General features: G+C 49.8%; 1 protein-coding gene across 1 annotated transcript in view; it reads right to left on the bottom strand.

Annotated features, from left to right (window-relative positions):
- LY75 (lymphocyte antigen 75) overlaps positions 1-13594 on the bottom strand; it is a 153689-nt gene that overhangs the window by 71609 nt on the left and 68486 nt on the right. Inside the window, 4 exon segments of the mRNA XM_075317259.1 lie at positions 564-730; positions 821-909; positions 9055-9165; positions 9693-9847. Coding sequence (XP_075173374.1) covers positions 564-730; positions 821-909; positions 9055-9165; positions 9693-9847 — 522 coding nt within the window.

The raw sequence follows: 13594 nt of genomic DNA on the forward strand, positions 1-13594 counted from the left end.
AGAGGTAAGGAAGGGGAGCCCCAAGAGGTAAAGGAGCCCATTTCCATCTCCAAAGCAGGTGGAATATTGTATTATGAGGAGCTATTGGACTGAAAAGGGACCATATCCGTATCTTGCACAGCGGCCTCTTCTGTCTGTATCCACCAGTGTTTTGACTGTTTGGCTTCAAGCCTACAGCCACAATGTATCACAGAACACCGCAGAATGAATTAACATTAAGACAGTGTGTCACAGGGTTGACAAGCCACTAAAACATGAGTGAGCCGTCAGTCAGAGACTGGTAGTGTGGAGAGAAAAGTCAGAAAAGCAGGAGAGCTGTAAGTACACTGCCCGCCCCGCTGCACGCGCAAGTCATTACCGTACTATTTCCACAATACAGTTCTCTAAAACAGCAAAACCCGTTTATACAAGAAAGGTAATGATATACCCAGCATGCCATTAGTTTGGGGTCTATAAACCTCTAAGCAAAAAAAAAAAAAATGTCCTAAAAGGTGTTCATATACTTGAAACACATAGTAAAGAGACACCCTAAGATCTGTAGCGCGTGTAAGGCGGGGGCTCACCCGGTTGGTGGGTGTTCCAGTTGGAATAGGTGGGGTCTTTTGCCCCGTTTGCAGTCTCCCAGTAATAATCTCCAGTCATTTTCACATCTCGTAGACCCATCCAGAAATATTTCCCTTCAATGTTATTCTGCTTTTTTATTAAGGAGTTCAAGAATTCCTGCTCAAACCTAAAATAAAATAAAATATATATGACCTTAGAATAAAACAGTTAAGCTCAACTTTCAGTTACGTATAAAAGGCAAAAAATTGGACAGTACTTGTTGGTAACTGTGAGGTTACATTGTGCTTCATAGGACACTTCAGTTGTGCTAAGAAGGTAGCAGAATTCTCCGTGTTTTCTCCAGTTCTACAAAAGCAAAAAGAAGTAAATTCATGTAACTTCTGGCCACGAAGGATGAAAGATTAGAATCATAGAATGGTCGAGTTGGAAGGGACCTCAAGGGCCATCGGGTCCAGCCCCCTGCGAGTGCAGGCTTTCCTAAATCATCCAAGATATATGTTTATCCAGTTTCCGCTGGAAGATTTCCATTGATGGAGAGCTCACCACCTCTCGTGGTCGCCTGTTCCACTCCCTTACTGCCCTCACCACCTCCCGTGGTCGCCTGTTCCACTCCCTTACTGCCCTCACCACCTCCCGTGGTCGCTTGTTCCACTCCCTGACTGCCCCCACCACCTCCCGTGGTCGCCTGTTCCACTCCCTGACTGCCCTCACCACCTCCCATGGTCGTCTGTTCCACTCCCTGACTGCCCTCACTGTCAGAAAGTTTTTTCCTAATGTCTAATCTGAATCTCCTTCCTTTTAGTTTCATCCCATTGTACTTCCTAATGAGAATAAGGTAATTCCCTCTGCACTGTGACTATCTTTAAGATATTTGTAGACCACTATTAAGTCTCCTCCCAGCCTTCTCTTTTTCAAACTAAACAATCCTAGTTCTGTTAGCCGTTCTTCATTACCTGCTCAATTCGCCAGTGCAAGACCACTCTGCGATTTTTATTGCCTGATAAGGGCTGACGCCTAAGGAGAGCCACATTCTTAAAAAACAAAAAAGGTAGTTTTGTGAAGCCTAAAAAAAAAAAAAATATATATATATATTGACCAATCACAGTGCAGCTTTGGTGTTTCCACGCCCAGCCAAAAAAATGAAAGCCAAGTTTCTGATTGGTTAATATGGGTTCAAAAAATAAATTAAAAAAAAAAAAATCTTCTTTTAGGGCATGTTCACACAATGTGTTTTATTTCCTGCAACATTTTACTATACCGGCAAATTGAATGAGATATCTGAAATCTCATGCGCATTCTGCATATATTTTCCCTTGGAAATTTGAGGCAGTTTCGAACCTGCATTATATCAATATTTTCACTATTCAAATGAATGTTAAGAAAAAACAAAAAGAGAACTCAATTTTTTTCCCTGTATTTGCAGCAGATTTTTCTGTTACAAATCCTGAATGAGTGCTCATATCCTCAGACAAAACTGATAAAGGAGTCCCATTAAATCTGCTTAATTTTTTTTCTGGCAATGCAAGAAAATTGTACAAACTTCTGATAATCCAGAACGTCTCAAGTCACAATGTTCGATAGCACAAAAACTTACAATAAATTACTAATATAAGAGACACTTGAGGTAGTGGAGGATGAAATCTGGTGACAGCGCTTATTTCTTAAGAACATGGTCAAAGTACTAAACTTTTCTAGCAGGGAGGAGGGGGATGCTGCTGCAGGTTCTCTATTTTCTAAGTGTTGGTGGAGGAAAAAGACAGCAGCAGTAACACATCTGTTTAAGGCCACATATTTTGCAAGGTCCGTGGTGTACGTGCGTGTATTCAGCCTGTGCTATCCGTGTGACATCTGGATAGCAGACAGCATGAACTTCTATACTCACCTGTCTCTGCGGTTGATGTCTCTGGCGCTGCTGATTCCGGGTCCGTGGTGCAGTGAATATTCATGAGCATAATGAGCATGCCCGGAAGCAAGTGACAGCAGCGCCGAAGACAGCAGCACTGGAGACAGTTTAGTATAGAATATAATTTTATTTCAAAAGACACGTGTTTTCTCTGGTACATGTCCCATGGATCAATCACAACAGTGTGTGGTCCGTGTGACAGCAGTGATGACGGAGAAAACTGGACATGTTGCACGTGGAGCACATGGAGAAGCGTGTACTCCGCACGGACACACATCCGTTTAAAAACACAGAGGTGTGCGCAGACCCATTGATGTCCATGTCTCCAGTACATGTGAAAATGGGCGTCACAAGTACCAAAAACACGGATGTGTGAAAGAGGCCCAAGATAGAGTGCTTTATACTTCCCAACATGATGACCTGTATATATTGCTGAAATTCACCCTTAGAAGATGCTGAGAAATTCAGGGGTTTTTTTTGCGTTTAGGCATTTTCAAATCACTGATGTTAAAGGCAGGTGCCGGCTGTATATCACAGCCGGCATCTGCACTGTGCTTCCACTTCCTGCTAAAAAAAGAGAATTTTGTTTACTTACCGTAAATTCTTTTTCTTATAGTTCCGACATGGGAGACCCAAACCATGGGTGTATAGCTTCTGCCTCCGGAGGACACACAAAGTACTACACTCAAACGTGTAGCTCCTCCCTCCGGGCTATATACACCCCCTGGATGACAATCTAACCAGTTCAGTGCAAAAGCTGAAGGAGGACATCCACCCATAAGTAGAGATAGAGTAAAACTCGGAATAGCCGGAACTCTGTCTACTAACAACAGCCGGTGAAACACACGGAACAAAAAACTGCCAACAGGCAACAGGGAGGGTGCTGGGTCTCCCATGTCGGAACTATAAGAAAAAGAATTTACGGTAAGTAAACAAAATTCTCTTTTTCTTTATCGTTCCTTATGGGAGACCCAAACCATGGGACGTTCCAAAGCAGTCCATGGGTGGGAAATAAACCAACTGAGAAGTAGGCAAAACCTAACTTCACAAATGGGCGACAGCCGCCTGAAGAATGCGTCTGCCCAAGCTCGCATCTGCCGAAGCATGAGCATGCACCTGGTAGTGCTTCGAAAAAGTGTGCAGACTGGACCACGTGGCAGCCTGACAAACCTGCTGAGCCGTAGCCTGGTGCCTGAAAGCCCAGGAGGCACCGACAGCTCTGGTCGAGTGCGCCTTAATCCCTGGCGGGGGAGGCACCTGAGAACACTGGTAGGCATCGGTGATAGCCGACCTGATCCAACGAGCTAGGGTCGGCTTAGAAGCAGCGAGACCCTTGCGCTGACCAGTGGTAAGCACAAAAAGTGAGGTGCACCGCCTAAAAACGGCGGTGCGTGACACATAGATTCGGAGCGCTCGCACCAAATCCAAAGTATGCAACGCCTTCTCAAAGCGATGCACAGGGGCCGGACAAAGAGAAGGCAATGAAATGTCCTGGTTAAGGTGGAAAGGAGACACCACCTTAGGGAGAAAGTCCGGAGTCGGACGAAGAACCACCTTGTCTTGGTGGAACACCAAAAAGGGGGATTCCGAAGAGAGCGCAGCCAAATCAGAAACTCTCCTGAGAGAAGTTATGGCTACTAGAAAAACAACTTTCTGTGAAAGTCTAAACAAGGGAACCTCCCTGAGAGGCTCAAAGGGGGGTTTCTGTAAGGCCGTGAGAACCAGATTAAGGTCCCAGGGATCCAAGGGCCGCCGGTAAGGAGGAATGATATGAGATGCGCCCTGCATGAAGGTGCGCACCTGGGCCAGTCGGGCGATACGCCGCTGGAACAATACCGACAGAGCCGACACCTGTCCCTTGAGGGAATTGAGGGACAGTCCTAGCTGTAGACCAGACTGTAGAAAAGACAGGATGGTCGGCAAGGAGAACGGCCAAGGGGCATGGTCGGAAGAGCGACACCAGGACAGGAAAATCCTCCAAGTCCTGTGGTATATCTTGGCCGAAGAAGACTTCCGAGCCTGAGTCATGGTGGAGATGACCTCAGAGGGAATGCCTGAAGCCATCAGGATCCAGGACTCAAGAGCCACGCCGTCAATCTGAGAGCCGCAGAATTCTGGCGGAAGAACGGACCTTGAGAGAGAAGGTCTGGGCGGTCCGGGAGATGCCACGGCACCTCTACGGACAGACGGAGCAGGTCTGGGTAATAAGTTCGCCTGGGCCAGTCCGGAGCAATGAGTATGACTCGACGGCCCTCCATTCTGATCTTGCGCAGAACTCTGGGCAAGAGCGCCAGAGGGGGAAACACATAGGCCAGACGGAACTGAGACCAATCTTGAACCAGTGCGTCTGCTGCGAAGGCCTGAGGATCGTGGGAGCGAGCCATGTAAACCGGAACCTTGTTGTTGTGCCGGGATGCCATTAGATCCACTTCCGGAGTGCCCCACTTGCGGCAGATTGATCTGAACACTGACGGATGCAGGGCCCACTCGCCGCTGTCCACGGTTTGACGGCTGAGGTAATCGGCCTCCCAGTTTTCCACGCCTGGGATGTGGACTGCAGATATGGTGGACTTGGAGTCCTCCGTCCACTGGAGAATTCGTTGAACCTCCAACATCGCCAGACGGCTGTGAGTCCCGCCCTGGTGATTGATGTAGGCAACCGCTGTCGCGTTGTCCGACTGAACTCGAATGTGCCTGCCCGCCAACAGGTGGTGAAAGGCTAGGAGAGCTAGAAACACAGCTCTGATCTCCAGCACATTGATCGAGAGGGCTGATTCGGACGGAGTCCAAGTGCCCTGTGCTCGGTGATGGAGAAATACTGCTCCCCAACCGGAGAGGCTGGCATCCGTGGTGAGGATCACCCAGGACGGAGTCAGGAAGGAGCGTCCCTGTGACAGAGAGAGGGGCCGAAGCCACCACTGAAGGGAGCTCCTGGTCTGTGACGACAGAGCCACCAGCCTGTGCAAGGAAGAGATCCGCTTGTCCCAACAGCGGAGAATGTCCAGCTGCAGGGGACGAAGATGGAACTGGGCAAAGGGAACCGCTTCCATTGACGCCACCATCTGACCCAGCACCTGCATGAGGTGTCTGATGGAATGACGGCGGTGCCTCAGCAGAGAGCGCACCGCCAGCCGAAGGGACTGCTGTTTGACTAAGGGCAACTTGACAAGTGCCGGCAGAGTCTCGAATTGCATCCCTAGGTACAAAAGCACCTGGGTCGGGGTCAGAGTGGACTTGGGCAGGTTGACAAGCCACCCGAACTGAACTAGCGTGGCGAGAGTGAGAGAGACACTCCGCTGGTAGTCTGCACTGGATGAGGCCTTGACTAGAAGGTCGTCCAGGTAAGGAATCACTGCCAACCCCTGGAGGTGCAGGACCGCAACCACTGCTGCCATGACCTTGGTGAATACTCGAGGAGCCGTGGCTAAGCCGAAGGGGAGAGCCACGAATTGGAAATGTTCCTTTCCGATTGCAAAGCGTAGCCAACGCTGGTGTGAAACCGCAATAGGCACATGCAGATAGGCATCTCTGATGTCGATGGATGCCAGAAAATCTCCTTGGGTCATTGAGGCAATGACCGATCTCAGAGATTCCATGCGAAAGTGCCGCACCTGAACATGCTTGTTGAGAAGCTTGAGATCCAGGATGGGCCGGAAGGAACCGTCCTTTTTGGGGACTAGAAAGAGGTTTGAGTAGAAACCGCTGAACCGTTCCCGGGCGGGAACAGGAACAATTACACCGTTGGCCTGCAGGGATGCCACGGCCTGAGAGAAGGCGGCGGCTTTGGAGCAGGGGGGGGGGGTGGACAGAAAAAATCTGTTTGGCGGGCTGGAAGAGAATTCTATCCTGTAGCCGTGGGAGATGATATCCCGCACCCACTGATCGGAGATGTGTTGAAACCACACGTCGCCAAAGTGGGAGAGCCTGCCCCCGACCAAGGACGTTGCTGGCGCAGCCAGATAGTCAAGAGGAGGCTGCCTTAGTGGCAGCGGCTCCCCCGGTCTTTTGAGGACGCGGCTTTGCGCGCCAGTTGGGTTTACGATCCTTGGCTGCGGTAGTGGACGAGGTCGAGGGCTTAGAGGATGACCAGTTAGAGGAACGAAAGGAACGAAACCTCGATTGGTTCCTGCCCTGGACAGGTTTCTTGGCTTTAGTTTGTGGCAAGGAAGTACTCTTCCCGCCAGTAGCTTCCTTAATTATGTCATCCAGCTGTTCCCCAAACAGCCGGGACCCAGCAAAAGGGAGACTCGCAAGGAACTTCTTAGAGGAAGCGTCTGCTTTCCACTCTCGAAGCCACAAGATCCTGCGGATCGCGAGGGAGTTAGCGGAGGCCACCGCCGTGCGGTGAGAAGCCTCCAGGATGGCAGACATGGCGTAGGATGCAAAAGCCGAAGCTTGAGAAGTTAAGGCATCCGTCTCAGGAATAGAGTCCCTGGTGAGGGAATGCATCTCCGCCAGAGAGACAGAGACTGCCTTAAGAGCCCACACTGCCGCAAAAGACGGGGAGAACGAGGCTCCTGCCGCCTCATATACAGACTTGGCCAGAAGGTCAACCTGGCGGTCAGTGGGATCCTTAAGAGAAGTGCCATCAGCCACAGCTACGACTGTGCGGGCTGAGATTCTGGACACCGGAGGGTCTACCTTTGGGGACTGTGCCCATTCCTTAACCACCTCTGGTGGAAAAGGAAAACGGTCATCTGAACTACGCTTCGGAAAACGTTTGTCAGGACAGGCCCTGGGCTTGGTAACAGTGGTGTGAAAGCTGGAGTGGTTAAAAAACATACTCTGAGGTTTCTTAGGAGAGGTAAACTGGTGTACCTCTACCAGAGAGGGTTGTTCCTCTGACTCTTGTGGGTTGAGGTTCAGTACGGAGTTAATGGACGCAATCAAGTCACTGACATCCGCATCACCCTCAGACAAGTCAATGGGGTACATAGAAGTAGCGTCTGAGCCCACAGTAAGCGAGTCCTCCTCGCCCTGCACCTCGGCTCGTGAATCAGAGCCGTGGGACGAGGAAGGAGAAGGGTCCCTGCGTCTCTGTTTAGGGGGACGGGGTCCTAGGACATGCTCTGAGAGCTCTGCAGAGCTCGGAGCAGCAGAGGCACCCTGAGAAGGGGGCTGATGCATGGACAGCAGTGTCCGGGACAACTGCCCCATGGAGTCGGCAAAAGACTGGGAAATAGCTTGTGAGAATGAAGCTACCCAAGCCGGGGGTTCAGCCACCGGGGCCGGAGCAGCCAGAGGGACCCCTGAGGAGGCTCCAGGCTGAGACACAACCATATTAGCACAGGCATCACAATGTGGGTATGTGCTTGGCTCTGGCAGAATGAGCTTATAAGCAGTGCATATAGCGTACATGTTTGCAGCCTTGCTTCGGGTGACAGACATGCTGCTGAGGTGGCAGCTCTGCAGCAAGAATACACTCCTATAGAATGCCCTGAGAGTGTATAATAAAAAGCCCACAACCAGAGGTTGTGGCTTACCAGCCCGCTCTCTGTGTGCCCTCCGGATTCCACAGCTCCAAGCCCCAGTGAAGCGTCAGCCTTCCTAAACAGCAGCAGCTGCAGCATCCAGCGCCGTCAGTGTAGAACGCTGAGAAAATGGCGCTGGGAGGAGGAGGGGGGGCGTGTATTAGCCCAAGAGCGGGAAAACGGAGGGCCCGGGAGAGATACAGGGGAGGAAATATCTCCCCAGAGAGGAGTGTCCTCCCCTGGTGGCCGAGCGGTGGGCGGCGCCACGCTATGCATACTGTATGCATGACATGCAGAGGAGCCGAAACCGAAACTAGGCCCAAACTGAAGCCGGGGCCTAGATTTTAAAGTGCGGCCGACGAGCAGGCACCTTCGGCGCGGTTCTCAGGGGAAACCCCCAGAACCGGCCGGAATTTACAGTAATGATACAACACATACTGTCCCCCTAGTAAAAACACCCGGGACCCCTGAAAAAACGTCTCAATACTTCGCTTTGAGACGCAGGGCCATGTCCCTGGAGAGGGGGGTAAATGCTCCTTCCAGCAGGAACCAGACAGGGCTGCGGATGGAGACCGGTATTCTGCAAGCAGAGAGGACCGTGGAGGCTCCCACTTCAAACCAGAGCCTCGACAGAGGATGTGAAGGAGCGCGGCATGTGAAGGCTCCAGCCTTATAAAGTCAACCTTAACAGCACCCCGACAGAGTGGGGTGTGAAGGGACATGCCGGGAGTCCAGACTGGACCCGCTTTTCTTCCAAATCTTTAAAATTAAAAATAAAAAATCAGAGAATGCATGTGTGTGTGTGACCTCCTGAAACACAAAGCATTGAACTGGTTAGATTGTCATCCAGGGGGTGTATATAGCCCGCAGGGAGGAGCTACACGTTTGAGTGTAGTACTTTGTGTGTCCTCCGGAGGCAGAAGCTATACACCCATGGTTTGGGTCTCCCATAAGGAACGATAAAGAAAATATAGGTCACAAAGCATGAAGGGGTTAAAAGACATGGAAAAGGATAGCAAATATAGTTCTCCAGCTGCCCAATAGTATTTATTTAATACTGTTAAAGTGAATTTATCTTGGCCGAGGAGTTAGAAGTGGAATGGTGAAGACATTGACCTGATCTGGAGGACATCCTGAGTCCGAGCTGGTGGCATTCTTTACTACTCCAGGTTTCCTGCATATGGACTTCAATGTCTCCGAACAGTTTCTTACTTGCCAGCGACCGGTCTGTTGGAGACAAGAACACAGTGTTTACACTAAAATCTGTAACCCCCCCCCAATGATGAAAGTCTAGGAAAGTGAACTACAGAAGAAAAACAAATATAAAATTCCCAAACATTTACTCAGGGTTCCATCTGAATCCCCAATAAATAGGAGACATGCGGAAACCCAGGTGGGGTCGGACAGAGTAACAGAGTATGCAACTTTGGGCTCCGCTTGTGCTCTTTTCTGGCTACAATATTGTGCCCGTCTGAAAAGACGGACAATGCCTAAAAGGTGCGCAAAAAAAAAAAAAAACTAAGTATGTACATTTTATACATTGTATTCCATCCATCCTGAAAAATGGGATTTAGATGGAAAATCCCCTAAGACAAACAATAAATATTACATCTTTACGATATTAACATCAGCAATCCCCAAAAATAAAAGTGCACAGAGCGGTGCAGAGGAGCTCCTGCAGTAGCAGAAGAATCGCCACTATTTGCACACCATTTTATTATTCATGGTAATACAAGTCTACAAAATATACAAACCTGTCCTGAATAGGACACACAGTTCAAAGTAACATTTAACGGAGGTAATGGTTCTTTGACATCCCAGTATGTAAATCGCGCCTCCGTTCCATCAGACCACTGGAATAACGGTGGGACCGAGAGGCTTTGAAATCCCGACCAAATATTTTCATTTTCTGCAAATTAAAATGAATAGAAAAATAACAGAATCAAAAAGTAAAAAAAACAACAAACTATAAATAAACAAAACCTCAAAAGACAGTAATTTCACTAGATACAATTAGTATGTTTCAGGGTGTCCTTTTAAAAAGTTATGGCCAAATTTATATGAAAAAAAAATCCCAAAACTATTTTGTCATGTTAGTTGTTACATTAGTTTAAACAGACAACAAAACAGAAACAAAGCATATGGGCAAAATATAGAAATTTTTATTAATGCATTTTAAATAGTTATTAAAAAAATGAAAGTATAAAATTGTGGTATAACAGGTATAAGGATCGGACAGACCAAAAAAGGCTACAATAATAATATACTATTCATAGTTTGCCATATATAACCAGAAAAATTGATAAAATGAATACTGACAATTTCAAAAAAATGTCCAGTGACAGAATTAAATAATATCAAGATAATAAGAAGGGAATTTTGTTTACTTACCGTAAATTCCTTTTCTTCTAGCTCCTATTGGGAGACCCAGACAATTGGGTGTATAGCTTCTGCCTCCGGAGGCCACACAAAGTTATTACACTTTAAAAAGTGTAATAAATTAAATGTGTATACACATTAAATAAATGTGTATACACCCCCCCGTGCATCACGGGCTCCTCAGTTTTGGTGCCAAAGCAGGAAGGAGGAAACTTATAAATTGGTTTAAGGTAAATTCAATCCGAAGGATGTTCGGAGAACTGAAACCATGAACCAAAGAACAATTGAACATGAACAACATGTGTACACAAAAGAACAACAGCCCGAAGGGAACAGGGGCGGGAGCTGGGTCTCCCAATAGGAGCTAGAAGAAAAGGAATTTACGGTAAGTAAACAAAATTCCCTTCTTCTTTGTCGCTCCATTGGGAGACCCAGACAATTGGGATGTCCAAAAGCAGTCCCTGGGTGGGTAAAAGAATACCTCGATAAAAAAGAGCCGAAAAAACGGCCCCTTCTTACAGGTGGGCCACTGCCGCCTGAAGGACTCGCCTACCTAGGCTGGCGTCTGCCGAAGCATAGGCATGCACCTGATAGTGTTTTGTAAAAGTGTGCAGACTCGACCAGGTAGCCGCCTGACACACCTGCTGAGCCGTAGCCTGGTGCCGCAATGCCCAGGACGCACCTACAGCTCTGGTAGAATGGGCTTTCAGCCCTGAAGGAATCGGAAGCCCAGACGAACGGTAGGCTTCAAAAATCGGTTCCTTGATCCACCTAGCCAAGGTTGACTTGGAAGCCTGCGACCCCTTACGCTGGCCAGCGACAAGGACAAAGAGCGCATCAGAACGGCGCAGGGGCGCCGTGCGTGAAATGTAGAGCCTGAGTGCTCTCACGAGATCTAACAAGTGCAGATCCTTTTCACATTGGTGAACTGGATGAGGGCAAAAAGGTAAGGAGATATCCTGATTGAGATGAAACGCGGATACCACCTTAGGGAGAAATTCCGGGACCGGACGCAGAACCACCTTATCCTGGTGAAACACCAGGAAGGGGGCTTTGCATGACAGCGCTGCTAGCTCAGACACTCTCCGAAGTGATGTGACTGCCACTAGGAAGGCCACCTTCTGCGAAAGGCGAGATAGAGAGACATCCCGCATCGGCTCGAACGGTGGCTTCTGGAGAGCCGTCAGCACCCTGTTAAGATCCCAGGGTTCTAGCGGACGCTTGTAAGGTGGAACTATGTGGCAAACCCCCTGCAGGAACGTGCGGACCTGCGGAAGCCTGGCTAGACGTTTTTGAAAAAACACGGAAAGCGCCGATACTTGTCCCTTGAGAGAGCCGAGAGACAAGCCCTTGTCCAATCCGGATTGAAGGAAAGAAAGAAAAGTGGGCAAGGCAAACGGCCAGGGAGTGAAACCCTGATCAGAGCACCAGGATAAGAAGATCCTCCAAGTCCTGTAGTAGATCTTGGCGGACGTTGGTTTCCTGGCCTGTCTCATGGTGGCAATGACATCTTGAGATAACCCTGATGACGCTAGGAGCCAGGACTCAATGGCCACACAGTCAGGTTGAGGGCCGCAGAATTCAGATGGAAAAATGGCCCTTGAGACAGCAAGTCTGGTCGGTCTGGGAGTGCCCACGGTTGACCCGCCGTGAGGTGCCACAGATCCGGGTACCAGGATCTCCTCGGCCAGTCTGGAGCGACGAGAATGGCGCGACTGCAGTCGGACCTGATCTTGCGTAATACTCTGGGCAGCAGTGCCAGAGGAGGAAAAACATAAGGCAGTCGAAACTGCGACCAGTCCTGAACTAACGCGTCTGCCGCCAGAGCTCTGTGATCCTTGGACCGAGCCATGAATGCCGGGACCTTGTTGTTGTGTCGATACGCCATTAGATCGACGTCCGGCGTTCCCCAGCGGCAACAGATCTCCCGAAACACGTCCGGGTGAAGAGACCATTCTCCTGCGTCCATGCCCTGGCGACTGAGAAAATCTGCTTCCCAGTTTTCTACGCCCGGGATGTGAACTGCGGAGATGGTGGAGGCTGTGGCTTCCGCCCACAGCAGAATCCGCTGAACTTCTCGGAAGGCTTGAAGACTGCGTGTGCCGCCCTGGTGGTTGATGTACGCAACCGCCGTGGCGTTGTCCGACTGTATTCGGATCTGCCTGCCCTCCAGCCACCGCTGGAACGCCTTTAGGGCCAGATACACTGCCCTTATCTCCAGAACGTTGATCTGAAGGGAGGACTCTGTCGGAGTCCAGGTTCCCTGAGCCCTGTGGTGGAGAAAAACCGCTCCCCACCCTGACAGACTCGCGTCCGTTGTGCCCACAGCCCAGGATGGGGGCAGGAACGATTTTCCTTTCGACAAGGAAGTGGGAAGAAGCCACCACTGAAGAGAGGTCTTGGCTGTCCGTGACAGCGAAACGTTCCTGTCTAGGGACGTCGGCCTCTTGTCCCATTTGCGGAGGATGTCCCATTGAAGTGGACGCAGATGAAACTGCGCAAAAGGAACTGCCTCCATTGCTGCCACCATCTTCCCTAGGAAGTGCATGAGGCGCCTCAAGGGGTGTGACTGACCCCGAAGAAGAGATTGTACCCCTGTCTGTAGTGAACGCTGTTTGTCCAGCGGGAGCTTCACTATCGCTGAAAGGGTATGAAATTCCATCCCGAGGTAAGTCAGCGATTGGGTCGGTGTCAAATTTGACTTTGGGAAATTGATGATCCACCCGAACCTCTGGAGATTCTCCAGAGTGACGGTCAGGCTGTGTTGGCATGCCACCCTGGAGGGTGCCTTGACTAGAAGATCGTCTAAGTAAGGGATCACCAAGTGACCCTGAGAGTGAAGGACCGCCACCACTGCTGCCATGACCTTGGTGAAGACCCGTGGGGCTGTCGCCAGGCCGAATGGCAGCGCCACGAACTGAAGGTGTTCGTCCTTGATGGCGAAACGCAGAAAGCGGTGATGCTCGGGAGCGATCGGCACATGGAGATAAGCATCTTTGATGTCGATTGATGCTAGGAAGTCTCCTTGTGACATCGAGGCGATGACTGAGCGGAGAGATTCCATCCGAAACTTCTGGTGCTCACATGCTTGTTGAGCAGCTTGAGGTCTAGAACGGGACGGAATGATCCGTCCTTTTTTGGCACCACGAACAAGTTGGAGTAGAAGCCGTGACCATGTTCCTGAGGTGGAACGGGAATCACCACTCCTTCTGCCTTCAGAGTGTTTACCGCCTGAAAAAGTGCATCGGCTCGCTCGGGGGGCGGAGATGTTCTGAAG

Source organism: Anomaloglossus baeobatrachus, chromosome 7 (genome assembly GCF_048569485.1).
Source record: "Anomaloglossus baeobatrachus isolate aAnoBae1 chromosome 7, aAnoBae1.hap1, whole genome shotgun sequence".
NCBI lineage: Eukaryota > Metazoa > Chordata > Amphibia > Anura > Aromobatidae > Anomaloglossus > Anomaloglossus baeobatrachus.